Below are 24823 nucleotides of genomic sequence, written 5' to 3'. Positions count from 1 at the left end.
CACCTCCTCCAAAGTTGTAATAACCCCCTTAGTGCTTTTTTCATGCTATTTTTACTTAACACATTTGTAAAAATCATATCTCTGGTTCCCCTTATTGGATTTTAATCCTTTCAGATCTGTGCCATAGCTACCAGGGTGTTGAGCTCAGGTTGAGTTAAGGTTCACCCTGACAAGTTAGTGTTATTCTTCCTTGAGGTGGGGGACTGCCAACCCCAAATAATAATCCACTTACTTACAATCGGCATGCATTAATATCATAGCTAGATGGGAACTTGAATATGGTAGTGCTAAATGAGTGCAGTGCACACACCGACGTGAGTCCAATTAATAAAAAAGCAGTATGTTTTGACATACATTAGCATACATCTGTGAATTACAAAACTTAGCTCATTTTTAGTTTTTGACAAGGGACAATGAAGAGTACGTCTTTCGTAGTTCCATTAGCCCGCACTTATCAGCTGCAACCATACAACTGTGAATTACCTGCAGAGCAGACAATGAAGTCTTAGAGTTACCGTTAATGGACAATCCCAGTTTTCACTTTTATCTTTTTTTCTTAACATGGAAAACATTTCTACGCAAGAAGACATCTCTTTCCCAACAGCCCTAATAAAAAGTTTGTAAGGTCACTTTCCAATACTTCTTTAATATGTTACACTCACTTAAAGTAGGAATATGTTTACAAGAGTTATAAGCATATGAAAAGTGATGATTAAGGATACTAAGCCAAATTATATGCCACCAGAAATATTTCTGTGAATAATAGCACAAGAGAAGTCTTCAAGACTGTCAACAAACTGTCTAATCCTATTCGCTGCACAACTTCAGTGACTATTATACTGGAACTTTGTGAGTCACTAACTCAAAACTATTACTCAGAATTAAGACAACCTATGGTACTTGTCAGATTCTGCACTGACAATTTGCTTACTGCATTCTTAGCACTGTTCTTGACCACCAATCTGCAACCTTTGGTTTTTAAAAAAAAAACAACACTAGAGAGCATGGCTATTATTTAACATAAAAAATGTGATGAGTGCTAGCCTGTCCAAGCATTGGGTTGTACCCCCCAACAAAATGCCCCAATAGCCTTTCTCACCCCCTGAGTGACAGTTGAGGGATTGCCCCCCAATCTGACCTCCTGTGTGACACAAAACCCACTACACACTAGGAATGTTTTTTATTATATAAAAAATGTGCTATGTTAGAAATTGGATCTCTAGTTGGTAGGGGGATGCACCCTGTCCAAGTAGGGACCACAATCCCAGTAAGGGTAAGTCACAACACAAGCGGGCCACAGAGGAGGTGATGCTTTGGAAAGTAAAGCGATGCATCGATTTTTCTGGTGTGGCGGAGGTGACGCATTGATTCTTTCCTCATGGGCAAGGTGATGCATTGATATCTGTTTCTGAGTGCACAGCCTTGGCTCCTTACTGCAATGCGTGGATAATTTGATGCGTTGAAAATCCAAAATGTGCTGCAAGAATGAAACAGGCGCTGCCGTGATTTTCCAGCCACGAGGCGGGCAATGTGTCGATTCTGCAGGCGATGCGTCAATTTTTTCAGGCGTTACTTTGATTTTCCATTGCAGTTGATTTTCTCTTTTTGATGAAGTCTTTGATGGCCCTGAGACTTCTTAGCAGGAGGCACGCTCATTCCAAGCCCTTGGAGATCACTTGTGAGGTAAGGCAAATTTCTTCCATCAGAGTCATAGAGCAGCAGGCAGCAGGGCAACAAGCAGGAGAATAGTCTTTCCAGAAAAGTAGCCCTGATGAGTCTTTCAGGCAGCATGAAAGTCCTTCAGACAAAGTCCAGTTGAAGGTCCAGATGTGTTTGATTTGAGGGGGGTCACAGACCCAGTATGAATATGCCCAAATGTGCCTTCGAAATGGAGTAGCTTTCAAAGAGTCATTTTGAAGTGCACCACTTCCCCTTTCAACCCCGTCCTGTCTGCCACGGTATATGTCGTGGGTTATCAGTCCTTTGTGTGAGGTCTGGCCACTAGCCTTTGAAGTGTAAGTGAGAGCCCCTCCACCCTAACTACCCAGGAAGACCCATTAGTATACAGATGAATTGCAGATGCAGGTGTGTGTCCTGTGTTTATGGCTGGCTGGGTGGAATGCACTAGGGGAGCTGTCAACCAGCATAGACCAGTAGTGGATTGGAGACAGGTTCTAAGGCACAAAGAGGAGTAAGTGCAGAGAAATGCTTACTTTCTAAAAGTGGCATTTCTAGAATAGTAATGTTAAATCCAACTTCACCAGTAAGCAGGATTTCTTACTACCATTCCAACCATACCAAACATGACAATTCCACCCCTTTCAGATGAGAAATTACCAATTAAAAGTACATAATGGAATTTCCAATCCTGGCCTATGTGAGGAGCAGGCTTCACAATAGTGAAAAACGACTTTTGGGGTTTTTCACTACCAGGGTATGTAAAACTAACAAGTTGATGTCCTGCCATTTACTTACATAGCACCCTGCCCTATGGGCTACTTAGGGCCTACCTTAGCGGTGACTTATATGTATATAAGTTTTAAATGTATTAAAAGGGGTGTTTAAGGCTTAGCAAGTAGTTTTAAATGCCAAGTCGAAGTGGCAGTGAACTTGCACATACAGGTCTTACAATGGCAGGCCTGAGTTATGATTAAGGGGATACTTACGTGAGTGGCACAATCAGTGCTGCAGGCCCACTAGTAGCATTTAATTTGCAGGCCCTGGGCACGCATAGTGCACTTTACTAGGGACTTATAGGTACATTAAATATCCCATTTTGGTAGGAGCCAATGTTACCATGTTTAGGGGAGACGTCACAAGCATTTTAGCATTGGTCAGCAGTGGTAAAGTGCACAGACTCCTAAAACCAACAAAAGCAACACCAGAAAATGGAGGGAGGCAGGCAAAAAGTTGGGGGAAGACCACCCTAAGGCTGTCAGGTCTAACAGGGTGGGATTCTGATCTTCCTGGTATTAGGCCATACTCCACAACCTAAAGCCCCAACAGTCGTTCTGTCCCTCTTTGATGTAGGGGATGTCGGAGGCTGGCCTTGCTTGTAGTTGGTACCAGAAGTACTTACACTTTGTGCCAGGTCCAGCTATCCCTTATTAGTGTAGAAGAGGTGTTTCTAGCAGCTTAGGCTGATAGAAGGTAGCTATGGCAAAGCAGCTTAGGCTGAACTAGGAGACATGTAATGCTCCTACTATACCACTTGTATCATATGCACAATATCATAAGAAAACATAATTCACACAGTTACTAAAAATAAAGGTACTTTACTTTTATGACAATATGCCAAAAGTATCTCAGTGAGTACCCTCAGTAAGAGGATAAGTTATATACACAAGATATATGTACACAAACCAAAATTAGGTAAGTAATAGCAAGAAAAGTAATGCAAACAGTGTAGAATTACAATAGATTGCAATAGGAGCACATAGGTATAGGGGCAACACAAACCATATACTCCAAAAGTGGAATGCGAACCACGAATGGACCCCAGATCTATGTGAGCTTGTAGAGGGTCGCTGGGACTGTAAGAAAACAGTGAGGGTTAGGAAAATACCCCAACCCAAGACCCTGAAAAGTGGGTGTAAAATGCACCTACTACCCCCAGAGAGCACAGAAGTCGTGATAGGGGGATTCTGCAGGAGGAACAAACACCAGCAATGCAACAACAGTGGATTTCCGGACCTGAGTACCTGCAAGACAAGGGGACCAAGTCCAATAGTCGCGACAGTGTCAAGAGTGGGCAGGAGCCCAGGAAATGCCAGCTGAAGGTGCAAGGAAGCTGCCACCGGTTGGAAGAAGCTTGGAGTTCTGCAAGAAAGAAGAGGACTAGGAACTTCTACTTTAGAAGACGGATGTCCCATGTCGCGATGAAGCTTGCAGAAAGACTGCAAACAAGCCTTGCTAGCTGCAAGGGTCACAGTAGAGGTTTTTGGGTGCTGCTGTGGCCCAGGAGGGACCAGGAAGTCGCCACTTGGAGGAGGAGACAGAGTGGGTGCCCCGCAACTCAGGGAGACCTCACAGAAGCAGGCAACACCCGCAGAAGTACCCCAACAGGCACTTAGAAGAAAAGTGAACCGGGTTCCACGCAAAGTCACAAAAGGGAGTCCCACGACGCCGGAGGACAACTCAGAAGGTTGTGCACTGCAGGATGGTGTGCCCGGGGCCCAGGCCTGGCTGTGCATGAAGGAAATCCTGGAAGAGTGCACAGGAGCCGGAGCAGCTGCAAATCACGCGGTACACAGCTTTGTAGTCTAGCGTGGGGAGGCAAGGGACTTACCTCCACCAAACTTGGACTGAAGAGTCACTGGACTGTGGGAGTCACTTGGACACAGTTGCTGTGTTCCAGGTACCACGCTCGTCAGGATGAGCGGGGACCCAGAGGACAAGTGTTGCAGTCTTTTGGTGTCCGCGTTAGCAGGGGGAAGATTCCATCAACCCACAGGAGATTTCTTCAGAGCTCCTGGTGAAGGGTGAAGGCAGGGTACCCCCAGAGCATGCACCACCTGGAAACAGTCGAGAAAGCCGGCAGGATTAGGTGCTACAATGTTGCTGGTAGTCGCCTGGCTACTTTGTTGCAGTTTTGCAGGCGTCCTGAGCAATCAGCGGTCGATCCTTTGGTAGAAGGTGAAGAGGGAGATGCAGAGGAACTCTGGTGAGCTTTTGCATTCGTTATCTGAAGAATTCCCCAAAGCAGAGTCCCTAAATAGCCAGAAAAGGAGGTTTGACTACCAAGTTAGGAGGATTGGCTACCAAGAGAGGTAAGAGCCTATCAGAAGGAGCCTCTGACATCACCTGCTGGCACTGGCCACTCAGAGCTGTCCAGTGTGCCCCCAACACCTCTGTTACCCAGATGGCAGAGGTCTGGGACACACTGGAGGAGCTCTGGGCACCTCCTCTGGGAGGTGCAGGTCAGGGGAGTAGTCACTCCCCTTTCCTTTGTCCAGTTTCGCGCCAGCGCAGGGCTGGGAGATCCCTGAACCGGTGTAGACTGGCTTATGCAGAGATGGGCACCATATGTGCCCATCAAAGCATTTCCAGAGGCTGGGGGAGGCTACTCCTCCCCAGCCCTTCACACCTATTTCCAAAGGGAGAGGGTGTAACACCCTCTCTCAGAGGAAATCCTTTGTTCTGCCTTCCTGGGTCAGGGCTGCCTGGACCCCAGGAGGGCAGAAACCTGTCTGAGGGGTTGGCAGCAGCAGCAGCTGCGGTGGAGACCCCGGAAAGGCAGTTTGGCAGCACCCGGGTACTGTGCTAGAGACCCGGGGGATCATGGAATTGTCCCCCCAATACCAGAATGGTATTGGGGGAACAATTCCATGACCTTAGACATTTTACATGGCCATGTTCGGAGTTACCATTTTGACGTTATACATAGGTAGTGACATATGTATAGTGCACGCGTGTAATGGTGTCCCTGCACTCACAAAGTCCGGGGAATTTGCCCTGAACGATGTGGTGGCACCTTGGCTAGTGCCAGGGTGCCCACACACTAAGTACCTTTGCACCCAACCTTCACCAGGTGAAGGTTAGACATATAGGTGACTTATAAGTTACTTAAGTGCAGTGGTAAATGGCTGTGAAATAACGTGGACTTTATTTCACTCAAGCTACACTGGCAGGCCTGTGTAAGCATTGTCAGAGCTCCCTATAGCTGGCAAAAGAAATGATGCAGCCCATAGGGATCTCCTGGAACCCCAATACCCTGGGTACCTCAGTACCATATACTAGGGAATTATATGGGTGTACGAGTATGCCAATGTGAATTGGTAAATTTAGTTACTAGCCTGTCAGTGAAAAATTTTTAAAGCAGAGAGAGCATAACCACTGAGGTTCTGGTTAGCAGAGCCTCAGTGAGACAGTGAGACAGTTAGGCATCACACAGGGAACACATACAGGGCACATACTTATGAGCACTGGGGCCCTGCCTGGCAGGGTCCCAGTGACACATAGACTAAAACAACATATATACAGTGAAATATGGGGGTAACATGCCAGGCAAGATGGTACTTTCCTACACAACCCCACTCCCAAACGAAGGACAATAAGACTAGCCATGACCTGATGAGTCTTCATTGTCTAGGTGGAAATATCTGGAGAGTCCATCTGCATTGGAGTGGGTACTCCCAGGTCTATGTTCCACTGTATAGTCCATTCCCTGTAGAGATATGGACCACCTCAACAATTTAGGGTTTTCACCTTTCATTTGTTTTAGCCAAAGTAGAGGTTTGTGGTCTGTCTGAACAATAAAGTGAGTGCCAAACAGGTATGGCCTTTTTCAGTGCCCAGACCACAGCAAAGGCCTCCCTTTCTATGGCAGACCAACGATTTTCTCTAGGGGTCAACCTTCTGCTGATAAAATCAACTGGTTGATCCTGGCCCTCATAATTCAGTTGCGATAATACTGCTCCTACCCCTAATTCAGATGCATCAGTTTCAACAATGAATTTCTTGGAGTAGCATGGGCTTTTTAGGACAGGTGCAGAGCACATGGCCTGTTTGAGCTCCTCAAAAGCTTTCTGACAGCTAGCTGTCCATAATACCTTTTTAGGCATCTTCTTACTAGTGAGATCATTAAGAGGGGCTGCTATGGAGCCATAGTTTTTTAATGAATCTTCTGTAATACCCTATGAGGCCTAAGAACGCTCTTCCTGGGTCTGAGTTGTAGGGGGAACCCAATCCATGATTGTCTGGATTTTCCGCTGAAGTGGTGCAATCCGTTCTCCACCTAACAGGTGTCCCAGATAAACCACCTTTCCCTGCCCTATCTGGCACTTTAAGGCCTTGATAGTAAGGCCTGCCTTTAGCAGGGCTTCCAAAACTTTCCAAAGGTGGACCAGGTGCTCATCCCAGGTGGAGCTAAAGACAGCTATATCATCTAGATATGCTGCACTAAAAGCCTCCAACCCTTGCAGGACTGTGTTCACCAACCTCTGAAAAGTGGCAGGTGCATTTTTCAAACCAAAGGGCATCACTGTAAATTGGTAGCGCCCTCCTATAGTTGAAAATGCAGTCTTTGGTTTAGCATCCTCAGCCAATTTGATCTGCCAATACCCTGCAGTCAAATCAAAGGTGCTAAGATACTTGGCAGATGCCAGTGTATCAATGAGCTCATCTGCCATGGGTATAGGGTGAGCATCAGTTTTTGTTACTGGATTGAGACCTCTGTAGTCTACACAAAATCTCATCTCCCTTTTTCCATCTTTTGAGTGAGGCTTTGGTATAAGCACCACAGGACTCGCCCATGGGCTTTCAAAAGGTTCAATCACTCCCAGATCAAGCATTTTTTGCACCTCTTGTTTTATGCAGTCCCTGACATGGTCAGGCTGCCTATAAATCTTACTCTTGACAGGCAAGCTGTCGCCAGTATCAATTGTGTGTTCACACCAGGACGTTGTACCTGGCACAATTGAAAAGAGGTCAGAAAATTGTCCAAGGAGATTTGTGCAGTTTTCTTTCTGTTCTGCAGTTAGACAATCTGCCAAAACTACTCCCTCCACTAAAGCATCAGTTTCAGTGGCGGAAAAGAGATCAGGGAGAGGGTCACTCTCTTCTTCCTGTCCCTCATCTGTTGCCATGAGCAGGGTGAGATCAGCCCTGTCATAGTAGGGTTTTAGGCGGTTGACATGAATCACCCTAAGGGGACTCCTGGCTGTGCCCAGGTCTACTAGATAGGTAACCTCACCCTTCTTTTCAACAATTAGATGGGGTCCACTCCATTTGTCCTGGAGTGCTCTTGGGGCCACAGGCTCCAATACCCACACCTTCTGTCCTGGTTGGTACTGGATCAGAACAGCCTTCTGTTCATGCCATTGCTTTTACAGCTCCTGGCTGGCCTGAAGGTTTTTACTGGCCTTTTTCATGTACTCAGCCATTCTGGATCTTAGGGCAAGTACATAGTCCACTATGTCCTGTTTGGGAGCTTTTAAAGGTTGTTCCCAACCCTCCTTCACAAGAGTTAGTGGACCTCTTATAGGGTGTCTAAAGAGGAGTTCAAAGGAGCTGAAGCCCACTCCTTTCTGGGGTACCACCCTGTAAGCAAAAAGGAGGCAAGGTAACAGGACATCCCATCTCCTCCTGAGTTTTTCAGGGAGTCCAATTATCATACCTTTGAGAGTTTTATTAAACCTCTCTACCAGCCCATTAGTCTGTGGATGATAAGGAGTGGTGAACTTGTAGGTAACACCACACTCCTTCCACATTGCTTTCAAGTATGCAGACATGAAGTTGCTACCCCTGTCTCATACAACCTCTTTAGGAAACCCACCCTGGAAAAGATTCCCAGGAGGCCTTTTGCCACTGCAGGAGCTGTAGTGGTCCTTAGAGGGATTGCTTCAGGATATCTTGTGGCATGGTCCACAACCACCAAGATAAACCTATTGCCTAAAGCAGTAGGAGGGTCAAGGGGGCCAACTATGTCAACCCCTACCCTTTCAAAGGGCACCCCAACCACAGGTAGTGGAATAAGGGGAGCCTTTAGAGTGCCACCAGTCTTGCCACTGGCTTGACAGGAAACACAAGACTTGCACAAATCTTTAGTGTCCTCAGACATCCTAGGCCAGTGAAACAGGGGGACCAGCCTTTCCCATGTTTTTATCTGGCCCAAATGCCCAGCCAAAGGAATAGCATGTGCAAGAGTTAGGAGGAACTCTCTGTACTGCAAGGGAATGACCAATCTCCTGGCTGCTCCAGGTTTTGGGTCCCTTGCCTCAGTGTATAAGAGGTTGTCCTCCCAGTAAACTCTATGTGAGTCACTGACATCCCCATTTTGCTGCTTGACAGCTTGCTATCTGAGACCCTCTAATGTGGGACAGGTTTGCTGTGCCACATTCAGCTCTTCAATGGCAGGCCCCCCTCCACCCAAAAGCTCAGCAGTGTCTGCTGCCAGCTCATCTGGTGAAGGTTCTGCACAGGGAGGAAATTCTTCTTCCTCAGAAGGAGAATCATCTGTAGAGGGAGGGATAGTGGGTAGGGATTTACCCTTGCTACCCCTATCTTTAGGAAGCACTTGGTCCATTGTTCCAGGATCCAAGTTACCCTGTCCTTTTTGCTTTTTGGCCTGAGCCCTTGTTAAAGCACAAATATGCCCAGGAATGCCCAGCATTGCTGCATGAGCCTCCAACTCCACTTCTGCCCAAGCTGATGTCTCTAAGTCATTTCCTAGTAGACAGTCTACAGGTAAATCTGAGGCAACCACAACTTTATTTGGAGCAGTAACCCCACCCCCCCAGTTGAGATTCACAACAGCCATGGGGTGGCTAAGAGTGTTGTTATGAGCGTCTGTCCCTTGGTACTGCTGACCAAGTAGGTGTTGTTTAGGGTGGACCAGTTTCTCTATGACCATAGTAACACTGGCACCTGTGTCCCTGTAGGCCTGAACCTCAACACCATTTATTAGGGGAAGTTGCTTGTACTTATCCATATTAAGGGGACAAGCAACCAAGGTGGTTAAATCAATGGCACCTTCAGAGACTAACACAGCCTCTGTGGTCTCCCTAACAAGACCAACCCCAACTACATTGCCAATAGTGAGCCGAGCGACACCCTTGGATTGGCTATTTGTAGGTTTGCTCCCACCACCACTGCTATTACTAGGGGCACTAGCATTTGCAGCAGGGGTTGTGGTAGTGGGAGGTTTGGTGTTTTCCTTTGGACAACTGGAGTCAGTTGCCCAATGGCCTTTGAGTTTACACAAATAACACCACTGCTTTTTAGGTTGATTATTGGAAGAGGATTTTGACCCACCACCCCCACCAGAGGATTTTTGTGGGCCTGATGAAGACTCAGTTTTACTTTTGTCCCCACCCTTGTCAGAAGACTTACCATCCTTCTTCTTGCCATCCTTATCACCCCCTGTATGAACTTTTCTGTTCACTCTTGTTCTGACCCACTTGTCTGCCTTCCTTCCCAATTCTTGGGGAGAGGTCAGATCCGAGTCCACTAGATATTGGTGCAACAAGTCAGACACACAGTTATTCAGAATATGCTCTCTCAGAATAAGATCATACAGGCTTTCATAGTCAGATACTTTACTGCCATGTAACCACCCTCCCAAGGCCTTCGGTGAACAGTCCACAAAGTCTGTCCAGTCTTGAGCTGACTCTTTTCTGGTATCTCTGAACCTAATCCTATATTGTTCAGTTGTTCAGTGGTTAAGCCAAATCCATCCAAGAGTGCATCCTTCAAAACTGTAAAATTGTTAGCTTCCCTTTCTCTAACAGTAAGGAGCCTATCCCTACCCTTTCCAGTGAAAGATAGCCACGATATAGCAGCCCACTGCCTTTGAGGGACCCCCTGTCCCAAACAGGCCCTCTCGAGTGCAGCAAACCACTTGTTGATGTCATCCCCCTCCTTGTAAGGGGGGACTATCTTGTGCAGATTCCTGGAATCATGCTCTCTTACAGGATTTCTATCAGGAATACTGCTGCTGCCACCATGGGGTCCAAACCCCAACCTCTGTCTTTCCTTCTCCAGGTCTAGGGATTCCATATCTAAGGCCAGCTGTTGCTGTTTAAGCTTCAGTCTGGTCTCTTCAACCCTCAACTTTTTGAGTTCCCTTTCTAACAAGTTATCCTCAGGGTGGACGGGTTGGGAAAGCTTTGACACAGAAGACAAGTTGGAAGCTACAGAGGGGGATCTGTCCCTAACTGACTGAACCCTAGAAACTTGGCCTCTAGGAATAAAGGCTTCCCTACTGTGATGGGAACCTCCATTACTACCAACATTACTAGGTGTCCTGCTAGGGGGCAGATCCTGTTCAGAACCCTCCCCACCCTCCTGAAGGTGTTCTTCTGAGTCAGAATGGGAACCTTCTATTAACCTCTCATCTGATGTGCCTGCTTGGGACTCATCATTTACAATAAGCATGTTAAACAGAAACTCTTTTGTAGGGTTCTTTCCTATCACTAAACCTCTATCTAAGCAGAGACTCCTTAGGCTCTTGTAATTCAAATTGTCATAAGTTGTATTGACAGTTTTAAGAGCTGAATCTACCACAGACATGATAGCAAAAGGTTTAGAGACAGTGAGAAGGAAGAAAAAGTTTCAGAACTTTTTAAAGAACAGAGAAAAAACCTTTTCTAACTTTTTGAAGTTTTAGGAAACTTTTCAGGACTTTGTAAAAAGTTTGAGAGAAGAAAAGCAAAACTTTTTGGTTAAGTGTACATACACTGAACTGTTTTGTATATGATTCTCTTATGAAAAGTACGCAATGACAAAGTGGTAAGTAGTTACAAGTACTTATCCCACTGCTGCACAACGAATGTAGGAGGCTGGCCTGGCTTGTAGTGGGTACCAGAGGTACTTACATCTTGTGCCAGGTCCAGTTATCCCTTATTAGTGTAGAAGAGGTGTTTCTAGCAGCATAGGCTGATAGAAGGTAGCTATGGCAAAGCAGCTTAGGCTGAACTAGGAGACATGTAAAGCTCCTACTATACCACTTGTATCATATGCACAATATCATAGGAAAACACAATACACAGAGTTACTAAAAATAAAGGTACTTTATTTTTATGACAATATGCCAAAAGTATCTCAGTGAGTACCCTCAGTAAGAGGATAAGTTATATACACAAGATATATGTACACAAACCAAAATTAGGTAAGTAATAGCAAGAAAAATAATGCAAACAGTGTAGAATTACAATAGATTCCAATAGGAGCACATAGGTATAGGGGCAACACAAACCATATACTCCAAAAGTGGAATGCGAACCACGAATGGACCCCAGACCTATGTGAGCTTGTAGAGGGTCGCTGGGACTGTAAGAAAACAGTGAGGGTTAGGAAAATACCCCAATCCCAAGACCCTGAAAAGTAAGCGTAAAGTGCACCTACTACCCCCAGAGAGCACAGAAGTCGTGATAGGGGGATTCTGCAGGAAGAACAAACACCAGCAATGCAACAACAGTGGATATCCGGACCTGAGTACCTGTAAGACAAGGGGACCAAGTCCAATAGTCGCGACAGTGTCCAGAGTGGGCAGGAGCCCAGGAAATGCCAGCTGAAGGTGCAAGGAAGCTGCCACCTGTTGGAAGAAGCTTGGAGTTCTGCAAGAAAGAAGAGGACTAGGAACTTATCCGTTGGAAGACCGATGTTCCACGTCGCGATGCAGCTTGCAGAGGGGTTCCCACGCAGAAAGACCGCAAACAAGCCTTGCTAGCTGAAAGGGTCGCGTAGAGGTTTTTGGGTGCTGCTGTGGCCCAGGAGGGACCAGGATGTCACCACTTGGAGGAGGAGACAGAGGGGGCACCCCATAACTCAGGGAGCCCTCACAGAAGCAGGCAGCACCCGCAGAAGTACCCCAACAGGCACTTAGAAGAAAAGTGAACCGGAGTCCACACGAAGTCACAAAAGGGAGTCCCATGACGCCAGAGGACAACTCAGAAGGTTGTGCACTGCAGGATAGAGTGCCGGGGATCCAGGCTTGGCTGTGCACAAAGGAAATCCTGGAAGAGTACACACGAGCTGGAGCAGCTGCAAATCACGCGGTACACAGCTTTGCAGTCTAGCGTGGGGAGGCAAGGACTTACCTCCACCAAACTTAGACTGAAGAGTCACTGGACTGTGGGAGTCGCTTGGACAGAGTTGCTGTGTTCCAGGGACCACGCTCTTCAGGATGAGAGGGGACCCAGAGGACCAGTGTTGCAGTCTTTTGGTGCCTGCGTTAGCAGGGGGAAGATTCCGTCGACCCACGGGAGATTTCTTCAGAGCTCCTAGTGCAGGGTGAAGGCAGGTCACCCCCAGAGCATTCACCACCTGAAAACAGTCGAGAAAGTCGGCAGGATTAGGCGCTACAATGTTGCTGGTAGTCATCTGGCTACTTTGTTGCGGTTTTGCAGGCGTCCTGAGCAGTCAGCGGTCGATCCTTTGGTAGAAGGTGAAGAGGGAGATGCAGAGGAACTCTGGTGAGCTCTTGCATTTGTTATCTGAAGAATTCCCAAAAGCAGAGACCCTAAATAGCCAGAAAAGGAGGTTTGGCTACCAAGTTAGGAGAATTGGCTACCAAGAGAGGTAAGAGCCTATCAGAAGGAGCCTCTGACGTCACCTGCTGGCACTGGCCACTCAGAGCTGTTCAGTGTGCTCCCAACACCTCTGTTACCCAGATGGCAGAGGTCTGGGACACACTGGAGGAGCTCTGGACACCTCCTCTGGGAGGTGCAGGTCAGGGGAGTGGTCACTCCCCTTTCCTTTGTCCAGTTTCGCGCCAGAGCAGGGCTGGGGGATCCCTGAGCCGGTGTAGACTGGCTTATGCAGAGATGGGCACCATCTGTGCCCATCAAAGCATTTCCAGAGTCTGGGGGAGGCTACTCCTCCCAGCCCTTCACACTTATTTCGAAAGGGAGAGGGTGTAACACCCTCTCTCAGAGGAAATCCTTTGTTCTGCCTTCCTGGGCCAGGGCTGCCTGGACCCCAGGAGGGCAGAAACCTGTTTGAGGGGTTGGCAGCAGCAGCAGCTGCGGTGGAGACCCCGGAAAGGCAATTTGGCAGTACCCGGGTACTGTGCTAGAGACCCTGGGGATCATGGAATTGTCCCCCCAATACCAGAATGGTATTGGGGGGACAATTCCATGATCTTAGACATGTTACATGGCCATGTTCGGAGTTACCATTGTGACGCTATACATAGGTAGTGACATATGTATAGTGCACATGTGTAATGGTGCCCCACACTCACAAAGTCCAGGGAATTTGCCCTGAACGATGTGGGGGCACCTTGGCTAGTGCCAGGGTGCCCACACACTAAGTACCTTTGCACCCAATAGGTGACTTATAAGTTACTTAAGTGCAGTGGTAAATGGCTGTGAAATAACGTGGACTTTATTTCACTCAGGCTGCACTGGCAGGCCTGTGTAAGAATTGTCAGAGCTCCCTATAGGTGGAACCCCAATACCCTGGCACCTTATACTAGGGAATTATATGGGTGTACCAGTATGCCAATGTGAATTGGTAAATTTAGTCACTAGCCTGTTAGTGACAAATTTGGAAAGCAGAGAGAGCATAACCACTGAGGTTCTGGTTAGCAGAGCCTCAGTGAGACAGTTAGGCATCACACAGGGAACACATACAGGGCACATACTTATGAGCACTGGGGCCCTGCCTGGCAGGGTCCCAGTGACACATAGACTAAAACAACATATATACAGTGAAATATGGGGGTAACATGCCAGGCAAGATGGTACTTTCCTACAGGGGACTGTTTTTTTTAATTTTTTTATTTTGTTGGTACCGGCTCATCCAGCCATTTTATGATACCCACAATCTTCAAAGGTTCAACAGTGTTTCCACAGATCACAGGATTTACCCCAATCTGGCCCACCAAGAGGTAGAAAGGCAACTTGCCAAAGATAGATTTGAAATAAAAAATAAAAGTGGTGTGTGCTAGCTATTCCTGACATTGGGCAAAATCAACACCCCTAAAGCCCCAACTGTCTTTCTCCCCCGGCTGAGCAGACTAATAGATTTACCCATAATATTCCCTCCTGGTGGGGTGCACCAGACACCAAGGTCAGTATTACAGTAAATGTGGGTGTCTCACACATTTGCTCATATTCCTTGCTCCCACGGGTGCTTGGTATTATAGAAAAGACCCCTGGTGCTTGTGCTGTCTCCATCACCAGGGGACATTCCGTCCTTTGCATGGGGCACGGCTTCATGCAAATGAAAAAAACACTACCTTTGTGCGGTATTACAGACATAGGTATAGAGGCAAAAGACCTGTCAGAGGGTACACTGACTGGCGCCACATAGAGTTGGCACAAAGTAACTGTTGCCCTGAAGGCAACCTTTGGGAAGCGGGAAATGGGGTGCTAGGGACTCACCCAAGCATCCTTCTTTTCAAAGAGGAACTGGTCTGCCTCCATTTAAAATATAGAACCGTGGTTCTAACTTGGGACCATGTGTTTTGGTAGTGACCTCGTCTCAGCACTGGTGCAAACTGTCAGAGTTGCATTTGCACTGAATAAACCGTTTTGGGTTTTTTTTTGTAGTCAGGTGCACTTTCCTGGTCTTCACCAGATACACCTAATTAAAGGTGCACCTCAGCACATACAGGGAAAGTGTGTTCAATGTGTCATTCAAGCATAGAATTTTAATTTTGAAAAAATGGGGTGAAGAAAGGTTTTCCTAGCATTGAGCCACAACCCATCCCTCCAGAACCCAAACAGTCTTTCTGTCCCTGGGAGCCTAAAAACAGCGGCCATCCCATGTCAAAAACGAGAAATCTTTGATTATTTTAGGTGTAGTTTTGACATTTGGACCAGAAGATAGGAGGTTAACCATCCCACCCATTCTAAACCTCTTCAGTGGCAAAAAGATTATCTGATGCATAGAGGCAGAGGGGGAGTCCAGTGCCAGGATGGACACAGCATACACTATATTCCACTGCTCACTTTTCCTCTGGTGGACTTTCTGACTGTCTGAGATGGCCATATTGGGCTATATGCTGCAGTTAGCCCACCGGGAGAGCAGAGGGCTGAAAAGCTACCATGTAGAAAGGGAAGAGGGTGGAGCACTGAAACATCTTGGTATCTGGCTCCCACTCTGGGCACAGAACATATTTCTCTCCCAGAAGGAGGCATAACGCCAACTCATATGTCCCAATTTCCTCTCATTTGCCATAGCAAATGGCTGTAGTATCTGTGCTCTGGGGTAGTTTGCACCTAGGGAAAACCCACCAAAAGAGGTTTATGAAACTTAGAGACCCTTGGATCCCAACAGGTTTTCTTACCCGAAAGCCCTGGAAAACATAAAAATAGGCCTTCCATACTCAGTTGCCTATCACTTTCCATGGAGTACGCCTGCACAGTTTCTGCCAGTGGTCAATCAGCACCAAGGAAACCCTACCTAAAGTGGGCATTTCTTAAAACCTTTGACCCAGAGGAATCTAGAATGGTGCAGCTTGCATGAATGCCAACATGTTTTCTTGCTCAGAATGCCCTGCAAACATCAAATTAGAGATAATAACACATTTCACCCATAATATGTTAACAGAATTCTCAAGCACATCTAGCCAATGGCCAAAGAGTACAACCAAGCATTCCCAGTCTTCTAATAATAAGGGTATCTTGCATGTAGGCATAGGCACTGGACGTAGGGAACTGAGGGGTGCTGCAGCACCCCCAACTATGCTGGAGTTCAGAAAGTGAATGAGCAATGAGTATGCCTTTGAATTTTATTTTGATTGTGTCACATTTGTTGTGCGTTCAAAGACAGAGGCCAAATATCAGACTATGTCATCTTCCAAATTGCTTATTCTTTTAAATGGGAGGGTAGCATTTGCTTTTCTGTCACTGACTGAAAAATTAAAGGATTTTGCAAAGTGAACTGTGCCACAAACTTTCTGGTTAGAGTGTGTGTGAAATTAAAAGTGTCGGATGTAATTTTTCCCTAACACGTAGCACAATCTAATATCTGTAAATTGACTTTACAAATATTTCCTAACATAGCAGCTAAGAAAGCTCAAATGAAGCACATTTTAGGTTAAAGCCTACTAGACTGCACAGCTGTCTGGTTTGCTACAGACATAGTGGGGACATTCAGAATGCTTCCCTGTGAATGCATTCTGTCTGTTGCTTACCACTGGCTTTGTGGTTTGTAACTTGCATTTTCTGTCTTTCTACTTGCTGGCTTGACTTGTTGTGGGCTGTCCAGTGTGAGTTTTTGCCCTCTCAAGGAGCACACCCTTTTGAAACTACCTCTCCTTGTGTTACTCCATGAGTGCTTCTTTCTGTGAGTAGGCCAATAAATCTTGTTCTTATCTTGTTACATTTGCTGTGCATTCAAAGACAGAGGTCAAAAGTGAGTCTTCCGAGAGTGCTTGGTGTTTACTTTACTTTCTCTGACTTCAAATTGAGAAGATTTATGTGACAATATTGCTGAAATGTGGGTGTAGGAAAGCTTTTTTCTAGTACACAACAACGTTTAAATTAACTGTGCAAGTATTTCAGAATATATCAGAATTAGGAAGCACATTTTTGGTAATTCAGAAGTGTGTCAGAAACAAACACTATGATCAAAACAAATCACAAAAAATAAGTTTGCATTTTATCAGGAGCAGAGTGAGTACAATTAGACATTATCTGTAACAGATCCCTTAGTGACACTTGCATTTTAGGATCACAGCTTTAAGTCCCATGGGGATTTTGAAGAAGACTTTGAAAGAGGATGAGTATCAGCAAGGGGAGAACATTGAGTAACTGTGTATTATCAAGCAGGTGCCTGGGTGATATTAGACATAATGAGTGTAGTAAAATGCTTCTTGTTGCATAATCACCCCCATATTGCTTGGCTTGTGGCTTCTGTTTCTTCGACTATGTGCATTGGCACTCTGCTAATCAGGCCTCAGTGCATGTGTTCAGACTTCTAAAACTTGTTGACATTGACTATACAACTAATTGACATATTTAACTTAACTACACATCCCTAGCATATGGTACAAATGTACTCAGGGCCTGTAAGTTAAATTTCAGTAATGAGCTGCAGCACCTGTGGTGCCACCCACTACGGTGACATTGTAAACAAGAATGAAGGCCTATCACTGTATCCTGTAGTTTGTGCAGTTTTAAAACTGCCAATTTAGTCTGTCAAATTAACTCATTTTGACAAATCTAAATCCTTCTTCTGAATAATAATGTCACCTGTAAGTAAGCCTTAAGGCCTTTTTAGGCAGGGTGCATGGTATGGGGATGTAAAATCTTAATGTTGAACATGTCTTTACAGTGACAAAGCCTCCAAACTTGATTTCACTATAGCAGGGTTAGCTGTCCCGTAGTAAAGCAATGGCATAAACTATTAAATGTAAAAGTGTTATCTCCACCTGGGAAAAACCTACAAAGTTCATTCTTGGAGTTTTGTAAAATATTGCAAGCCCAATTTACTGGTAGAGTGTGATTTAGGTAAGTGGCACTTTTAGAAAGTCACATCTTCACTTTCTAAAGCCTCTAGAAGGTAATCCACATGAGCTGCCAACTATCATCCAGGAGCTAAATAGGCCACTTGATAAGTTGTGATCTTACTCCCACAGCTGAGATATAGGTCTTGGGTCTGTCATATGGACTCTCATGTTCCAATGCTGGATCTGGGGTGGCAGCACCTCTGCGTTGTAGGCGCCTGAGTCACTCCCACACCAGATGGCAGCTGTTGGCCCAACCCTCCTGGCTCACTAGCAGCACCTCACCAAAACCCAACTTGTAAAGGTGGTTTGTGGTAGCCTTGCATGGAACTCTGAAACCCCTTTAGGGAAAATCGTGGTGAAAAAAGTGTTACCCTTTTCTCGCCATATAGGAGCCTCTTACACACACAGGGGTAAGACAAGAGAAGCAGGACAGTTTCAAATCCATTCATTGAAAAGACTTCAATCTACGATAAAATACATGAGCTGCAATGATTAGGATAATGAGGAATAACAAAATCAGTATTGTGAAAATTAAAGATGTAAATAAGAACAACCTGTCACAGTGCCCTTTCCTCGTGATCTGCACGCTGCTGAACAAAAGGCCCACCTACCGGCGTCACCAACTCAGAAACTATCAGAGCACAGAGTTATGATGAAGCCAGGCAGGGGGAAGGGAATTAGGGTAGGAAATTGCAGGGAGAGAGATCTGAAAAGAGACGGTTAGAACAAATATGCATATACTCATTCACAACAGTATAAACCCACCAATAGACTCTTGAATAACGGCGTCTCCGTGATATCAGATTGAGACCCTTTGTGAATTGGGCGTAGCCCCTTCTTTGAATCATGGAACAAGAACAAACTGCAACCTCTGAACTTAGAGATGGCAAGAGCTTTGGACTAAGGTCATACTCTGAATATCAATCATGTAACAATTATGCATTCATAACATAAACGTTTGATCTCAGCCTAGAAATTCTGAAAGACTTAAATATGCATCTCACAAACAATGAAACTATAATTTGCTTATCTCCAAAATGTTTTCACATTTACTACTAAGGCCTGAAGGTTTTACTCATTGAACTTGAAGCGCTTTGTTCGTTGGGCAGAAGCACCTTGATTATTGTTCAGGAAGCGCTTTGATCATCGTACATGAAGCGCTTTGTTCATTATACCAGAGAGCGCTTTTACTTGCTTTGTCTGAAGCGATACGCTCGCTGTGCTAAGGGGCGCTTTACTCATTTGGCCTGAAGCGTTTTGATCCTCGTGCCAAGACTGCTTTACTCATGCAGACTGAAACGCTTTGATTGTCGTGCCAAGGGCGCTTTACTCTTGTGACTTGAAGCGCTCTGCTCGTTGTGCTAAGAGGGCGCTTTACTCATGTGGACTGAAGCATTTTGATACTCGTGCCAAGACCGCTTTACTCATGTGGCCTGAAATGCTTTCATTGTCATGCAAAAGGGCGCTTTACTCTTGTGACCTGAAGCGCTTTACTCGTTGTGCTAAAGGGGCGCTTTACTCATGTGGCATGAAGCGCTTTGACCGTCGTGCCGAGGTTGCTTTACTCGTGTGACTTGAAGCGCTTTGCTTGTTGTGCTAAGGGGCGCTTTACTCATGTGGTCCGAAGCGCTTTCATTGTTGCGCCAAGGCCGCTTTACTCGTTTGGCCTGAAGCGCTTTTATCGTCGTGCCATGAGCGCTTTACTCTTTGGACTGAAAGCGCTTTGCTCGTTGTGCTAAGGGGCGCTTTACTTTTGGAAGTAACAACTCCCTTCAAGATTGGGCTCATCAAGACCTTACTGCTACGAGTACGACCTACTCGTATCTGAATTCACCATGGAAACAAGAATACGCTGATTTGCTGTCAATCTGCCATGCAGGAAATCTGCTCTTCTTCAGAGGAACACCCACGAGGTCTGACTGCATTGAAGTCTTCAAAATAGTGAGCAATGTGCTTGGGTGTAGCTGGGCTTTATAGGCCTGCCACACCCCAAGAAGGCCGCTGCCTCCAGAAACCTGGGAATTGTAGTCCATTCATAGAATAGCACTGATAAGTGCATCTTGTCCACCAATGTCCTGACCCTGCAGCTACATGAGCTTTACCACCGGACAGGCGACGCTGATGACCACTTCTAGAACACGAGGGGATGACAAGTGGTGCGCATGAAGCGCTACAAATACACGCAGCTGAGTTTCAGGCGGGACCTGGAGCGCGCACAGCCTTATTCCTGACACAACCCCAACATATTGTCATATTATGAGTGCACAATTCCTACCTAAAAGCCTACTCTCTAGCTCCTAAGCGAGAGCATGGAGATGTAAGCCAAATCTATCCGTACAGTGTCCAGAGAAGCACACCCCAGACCTGTCACCTTGGTACAAGGTCAAGACGCCAGTCTCCAGACCAGAATCCTTGGAGACACAAAATCTGAGGTCAACCAAACACCAGCATGCAGCATGGATGGAAATTCTCGCTGGAACCTTCTCTAATGCCCTTTGTCCTCCAAGATGTTTTTTATAGAGGACACGTTTATGTTCATGTACAGAAACCTGATGTGAGTATGTACCTAGGCGCTGGACTGTTTACTCATTCTTCGGGCTGGCAATACAAAATATTATTCTGTATGCATCGCATTCTGTTCTTGTGATTCAGAGGAAAAGAAGATGATGCAAAGTATGTCATCCATAGCAGTGGTAAAAACGCTTTTGCAGAATAGCAGCTGATAATGAAATTAAATCAATGCGACAAAAAGAAGCAATAATAAAATGAATACAAATTGAATACAGAAACACAGAGCATAATTACTTGGTAAAAGGGCACAGGCCATGAGCCTAAGCTAAGCTATCACTGTGCTCTAGTGACTAACTAAAATGAACCCATGAAAGGTGGCAGCATGACCATCTGAGTGTTGCCCAGAAACTTAATTAACTTCAAAGAGGCCTAATCTGTCACAGGCAGGTGTATCTTACCCCTGGGTCCGCATCCTTCTTTGTCCCTCTAGTCAGTAAGGCACTAATCCCTGTGGAATAGGAGCTGCACCAGAGCCAGTTATGAGTGACCACAGAGGTGGGGTTACTCATTTCCCTAGCAACACCTCTGGGGTGAGCATAGGAGCTCTGCATATGAGAAGAAATGTTCTACAATGCTGCATTTAGATAGCGAGGGACACAGTGAGATTGTTTGCAGTAACTGCTTCAAACTTTGGTATGGTTAGCTTGGTATCTTTTTCCTGTTTGTTAAGGAGGAGCCAGGAGTCATCTTCACAATTAGGCTGGTGCCAGACATAAATGTGGCACCCCTGGGCACCCTCTTCAGAACACTACTGGATCTGTGAAAGACAGAAGAAGGACAGGACCTGCTGTTGAGGATTGCGAGAAGGCCTGAAAGCCTGGACCAGCTACCACCTGTGCCCAGGACAAAGAAGTACCCTGCTGATAGCTTCTGCTGGAGTGAGTATTGACCCCAAGGGCTGTTCCTAAGGTCCTGGGATCCCTGGTTATGTCAAAGTGACTCTGCCTAACATCCTGAAAATCCTGGGATGTAGAAATGTATTGGCTCCAAAGACCTCCAGGGGACCTTGGCATACCTGTCAAGTCAATCCGAAAAAAGTGTATTTCTCCTGAGCCAAAGATTCAGGTTTCTCCTGCTTGGAGTATTTTCACAGCAGGAAATGTGTTTCTGCGAGACATTGTGGAGAAGGTATCTGGCCTCATGGAGGCCTGTTCTCGTACAGTTGTCAGCCTTGCCCCAATGGAATAATACGAGCTCCAAAATAGTGACTTTAGGGCCTGATTTAGAGTTTGGAGGATGGGGTTACTCTGCCACAAATGTGACAGGTATCCTGCCTACCGTGTTATGATTCCATTATATCCCATGGAAATCATAATAAGGCATGTGGGATATCCGTCACGTTTGTGATGGAGTAACCTATCTGTCAATATCTAAATCAGGCCCTAAGTCCCAGGGTGCAAACCTTCACCATGGAGAAGGCATCACAATTATTCAGCCATTGAGGGTGATGGTTTAATTTCTCCCATTCAAAGCTTGCCTGCCAAAAGTCAACAATTTCACTGGGACCTCATCTGATGGCTATCCGGCCTTGTGGAGCCTTTCTCAACAACAGCCTGATGCCTTGCCCCACTGAGGATTTTTGGCTTCCATTTCAGAGGCTAAGTTATAAAGTAAAACTTCCGACTGGGTCAAACCTGGTTTCTGTATTTGACCTCTTATCCATTGGAGTTTGCCTTAAATCGCACCTGTCAAGCGTAACCAAAAGGCAGCCATTGGCACATAACTCTTTCTGGCGCTATTTTTATTTAACATTATACAAATATATATCCCTGGTTCTTCTTATTGGATTGTTTTTCATTTTCCTATCCTTTTGTTCATTTAGTTTACTTTTTTATAAATTGGAGTGGGTTTTTTATTGTGCCTTGTTTTCGACCTTTTAGCTGTTTTAGTACTTCTAAATTCTTCATTTATTTTCTTTAATTAAGTCTGTTCCCTCTGTGCCTTAGCTACCAGGCGCTGAGCACAGCTTCACATTACTGAAATCTTTACTGGATCTAACAAAAATACTGTCATTATTACTTATGGTAGACAAACATCCATCCCAACTAATCTACTTTGTCGCAGGGATATGCGTCTGTAAAAAAAGTTTGAATGTCCCTTCTTTGCAATGTGATACTGTATTGCACACCTAACAATGGTTCTTCCTGCTTTGTAAAATATGAAGAAATAGTGTCTATTTAGGTGGAAAAATTCTTTCAAACTAAAAATCAATATATTAAATGAGTTTGTGAATACTACCTATGCAAAATAAATCCATAAATGCATATCCAGACAGTTTTTAGTATATATTTAGTTGTAGGATTCGCTTCTATTCTTGGATTCAAATGGAAAAAGACACAGCGTGATAGGAAGAAAATTATTTTAAAGTGCACGATGGATTGAGACTTTTTTGTGTTAGTCAATCTTTCAACTTTTTTCTGAGCACTCCTGCGTGGACACCAATCATTGGTTATTTGAAGGACAACATGGAGCGACTTGTTGAAAAAAAATTGTGAACATTTAAATCTGTCATCTTCATAAAATATACTGCCAAAATCTCCCTTAAATCTGTGATTTCAACTTTTGCTAAATAAAGGAAATGTTAATAGCTAATAATTGTCAATGCGCGCTTGCTATTGAATAATTAGCAACACTGCCAAAGTGTCGTAACTTGACACGCTTATCCATGAATGCTTGAGTTCTACGGTGAGGAAAGAAATAGTAACAGCAAACCAGCTGAATGACAACGCTGCCAGAACTCTGGCACAGGACTGCGCGCGATCAGTGCTGCAGGTCCATAAGAATGTGTGGCAGTATCTGAGTGGCACCTCCGCGCTGAGAGGATGGGCAATTTTAGTGAATGTCCAAAACTATTTATGAAGGCATTTGTTCAGCATCATAGTCGGCATCAGGTAGGGCGCTACTGATTTATAATGTGGCGCAATGCACTTCATTTTAATCAGCTTAACAATGGAACATGTACTCACTTCTGCTTTTTACTCACTTCTGCTTTTACAGGGCTTGAATGCGACTAAAATCAGTTACCTGCCTGCGTTTCTAATGATTGTCGACATTGCATTGATCTGGTAACTGTGTTTACATATTTGTAAATATGTTCTTTATTTACAGGTTGACTTGCTGATTGACAATGAAGCAGAAAAAGACTATCTATTTGACGTGCTGCGAATGTATCATGAGTAAGTGACTGGGTGCGACAATTATTTACATGAATATGTAAATCATTTGAGAGCTTATCGAATGATTTATTTCACATAAGCTCTATGTGCCTTGCGTAATGTTGTAGAATACATATTTTTGTGAACCTGCACCTTACTTTCAGAATTAAAGAAAAACGTTTTGACTCGATTGTATCGAAGTAGAACACCATTTAAAGGGGTTAATTTTTGCGATTTTGGTCAGTCTCTACTAATTCTTACAGCAGCACTGAACACAGGTTCAGTGTTTTAAATCTGCAACGTTCTCACTCTAACTCGGTGCTGATGGGCAGACCCTCGCAAACTAGTTCAAGGAGGTGGGACTGCAGTCCAAACTGCTTGACTCGTGGGCGGCTCCATATTGTATGTATATATCTGGCAACATGTTTGCATCCGTGCTCTACTGAAACTTCAAACACATTCGGAATGATCACAATTGTAGACTATAGAAGTCTGGTGAATTTAAATTACTTGTATTTGGGGGAACTCGATTGTATTCCCCAGAAATATTCAGATTATTGTTTTTCAATAAAAGCGACTTCTCCTGGCCAGTGCATAATTTGTTCCGGAGGTGCATGTTGTCTGTGGGCACCAGCACTCTTCTTTGAGAACCCGAATTGATTCTTTGTCTCCGGTTTTGAGTTTGACCCAGCAAGTGAGTGAGGGGCCGAAAGGTGAGCCAACAGAAACTAGTAAAACAATAACTGACAAAGGGAACGGGTAGTGGTGAAAAGGATACTTGAAGACTGAGATAAAGAGGCAGGAAGTGCAGGAGGGACCAGGAAAGAGGAGTGAGATCAAAGCAAGACCAGGCAGTCTTGATAGTTGGTATCTCCGGCATCCTAAGCTGCAGCACTGGGTTCCTCATGAAAAACACTTTAGGTTTCTGCACTTATTTTTACACCACTTCGAGTGCGTCCTAGGCAGACTGACAACGTTCAATGCAATTGTATGGTCACCTTGAAACTCTAATTTCAAAATATATTAGTAGTTGTGTCAATGCATTGAAAGCTTCCCAGTTTGCTTTATTGGATCAGAAATGAAGTCATTTAGTGCATTGGACAAATAAGTTTGTTCCATTGCGTAAGAATGTAATTTGTGAAAACAAATGTCAATACAGTGTTTATATCCCTGAACAATGAGCACGTTTCCATTC

The 24823-nt window shown here is 45.1% G+C and overlaps 1 protein-coding gene across 2 annotated transcripts in view; it reads left to right on the top strand.

The window, feature by feature from the left end:
• Positions 1-24823, top strand: part of USH1C (USH1 protein network component harmonin) — a 605394-nt gene that overhangs the window by 32851 nt on the left and 547720 nt on the right. For both annotated transcript variants that reach the window (XM_069223746.1, XM_069223747.1), the window contains exon 2: positions 23582-23649. In XM_069223746.1, the coding sequence (XP_069079847.1) occupies positions 23582-23649 (68 nt within the window). The remainder of the gene's footprint in view (positions 1-23581; positions 23650-24823) is intronic.

Source organism: Pleurodeles waltl, chromosome 3_1 (genome assembly GCF_031143425.1).
Source record: "Pleurodeles waltl isolate 20211129_DDA chromosome 3_1, aPleWal1.hap1.20221129, whole genome shotgun sequence".
Classification (NCBI taxonomy): domain Eukaryota; kingdom Metazoa; phylum Chordata; class Amphibia; order Caudata; family Salamandridae; genus Pleurodeles; species Pleurodeles waltl.
Note: the sequence above shows the minus strand (reverse complement) of the source record. Positions and strands in the feature narration are given on the sequence as shown.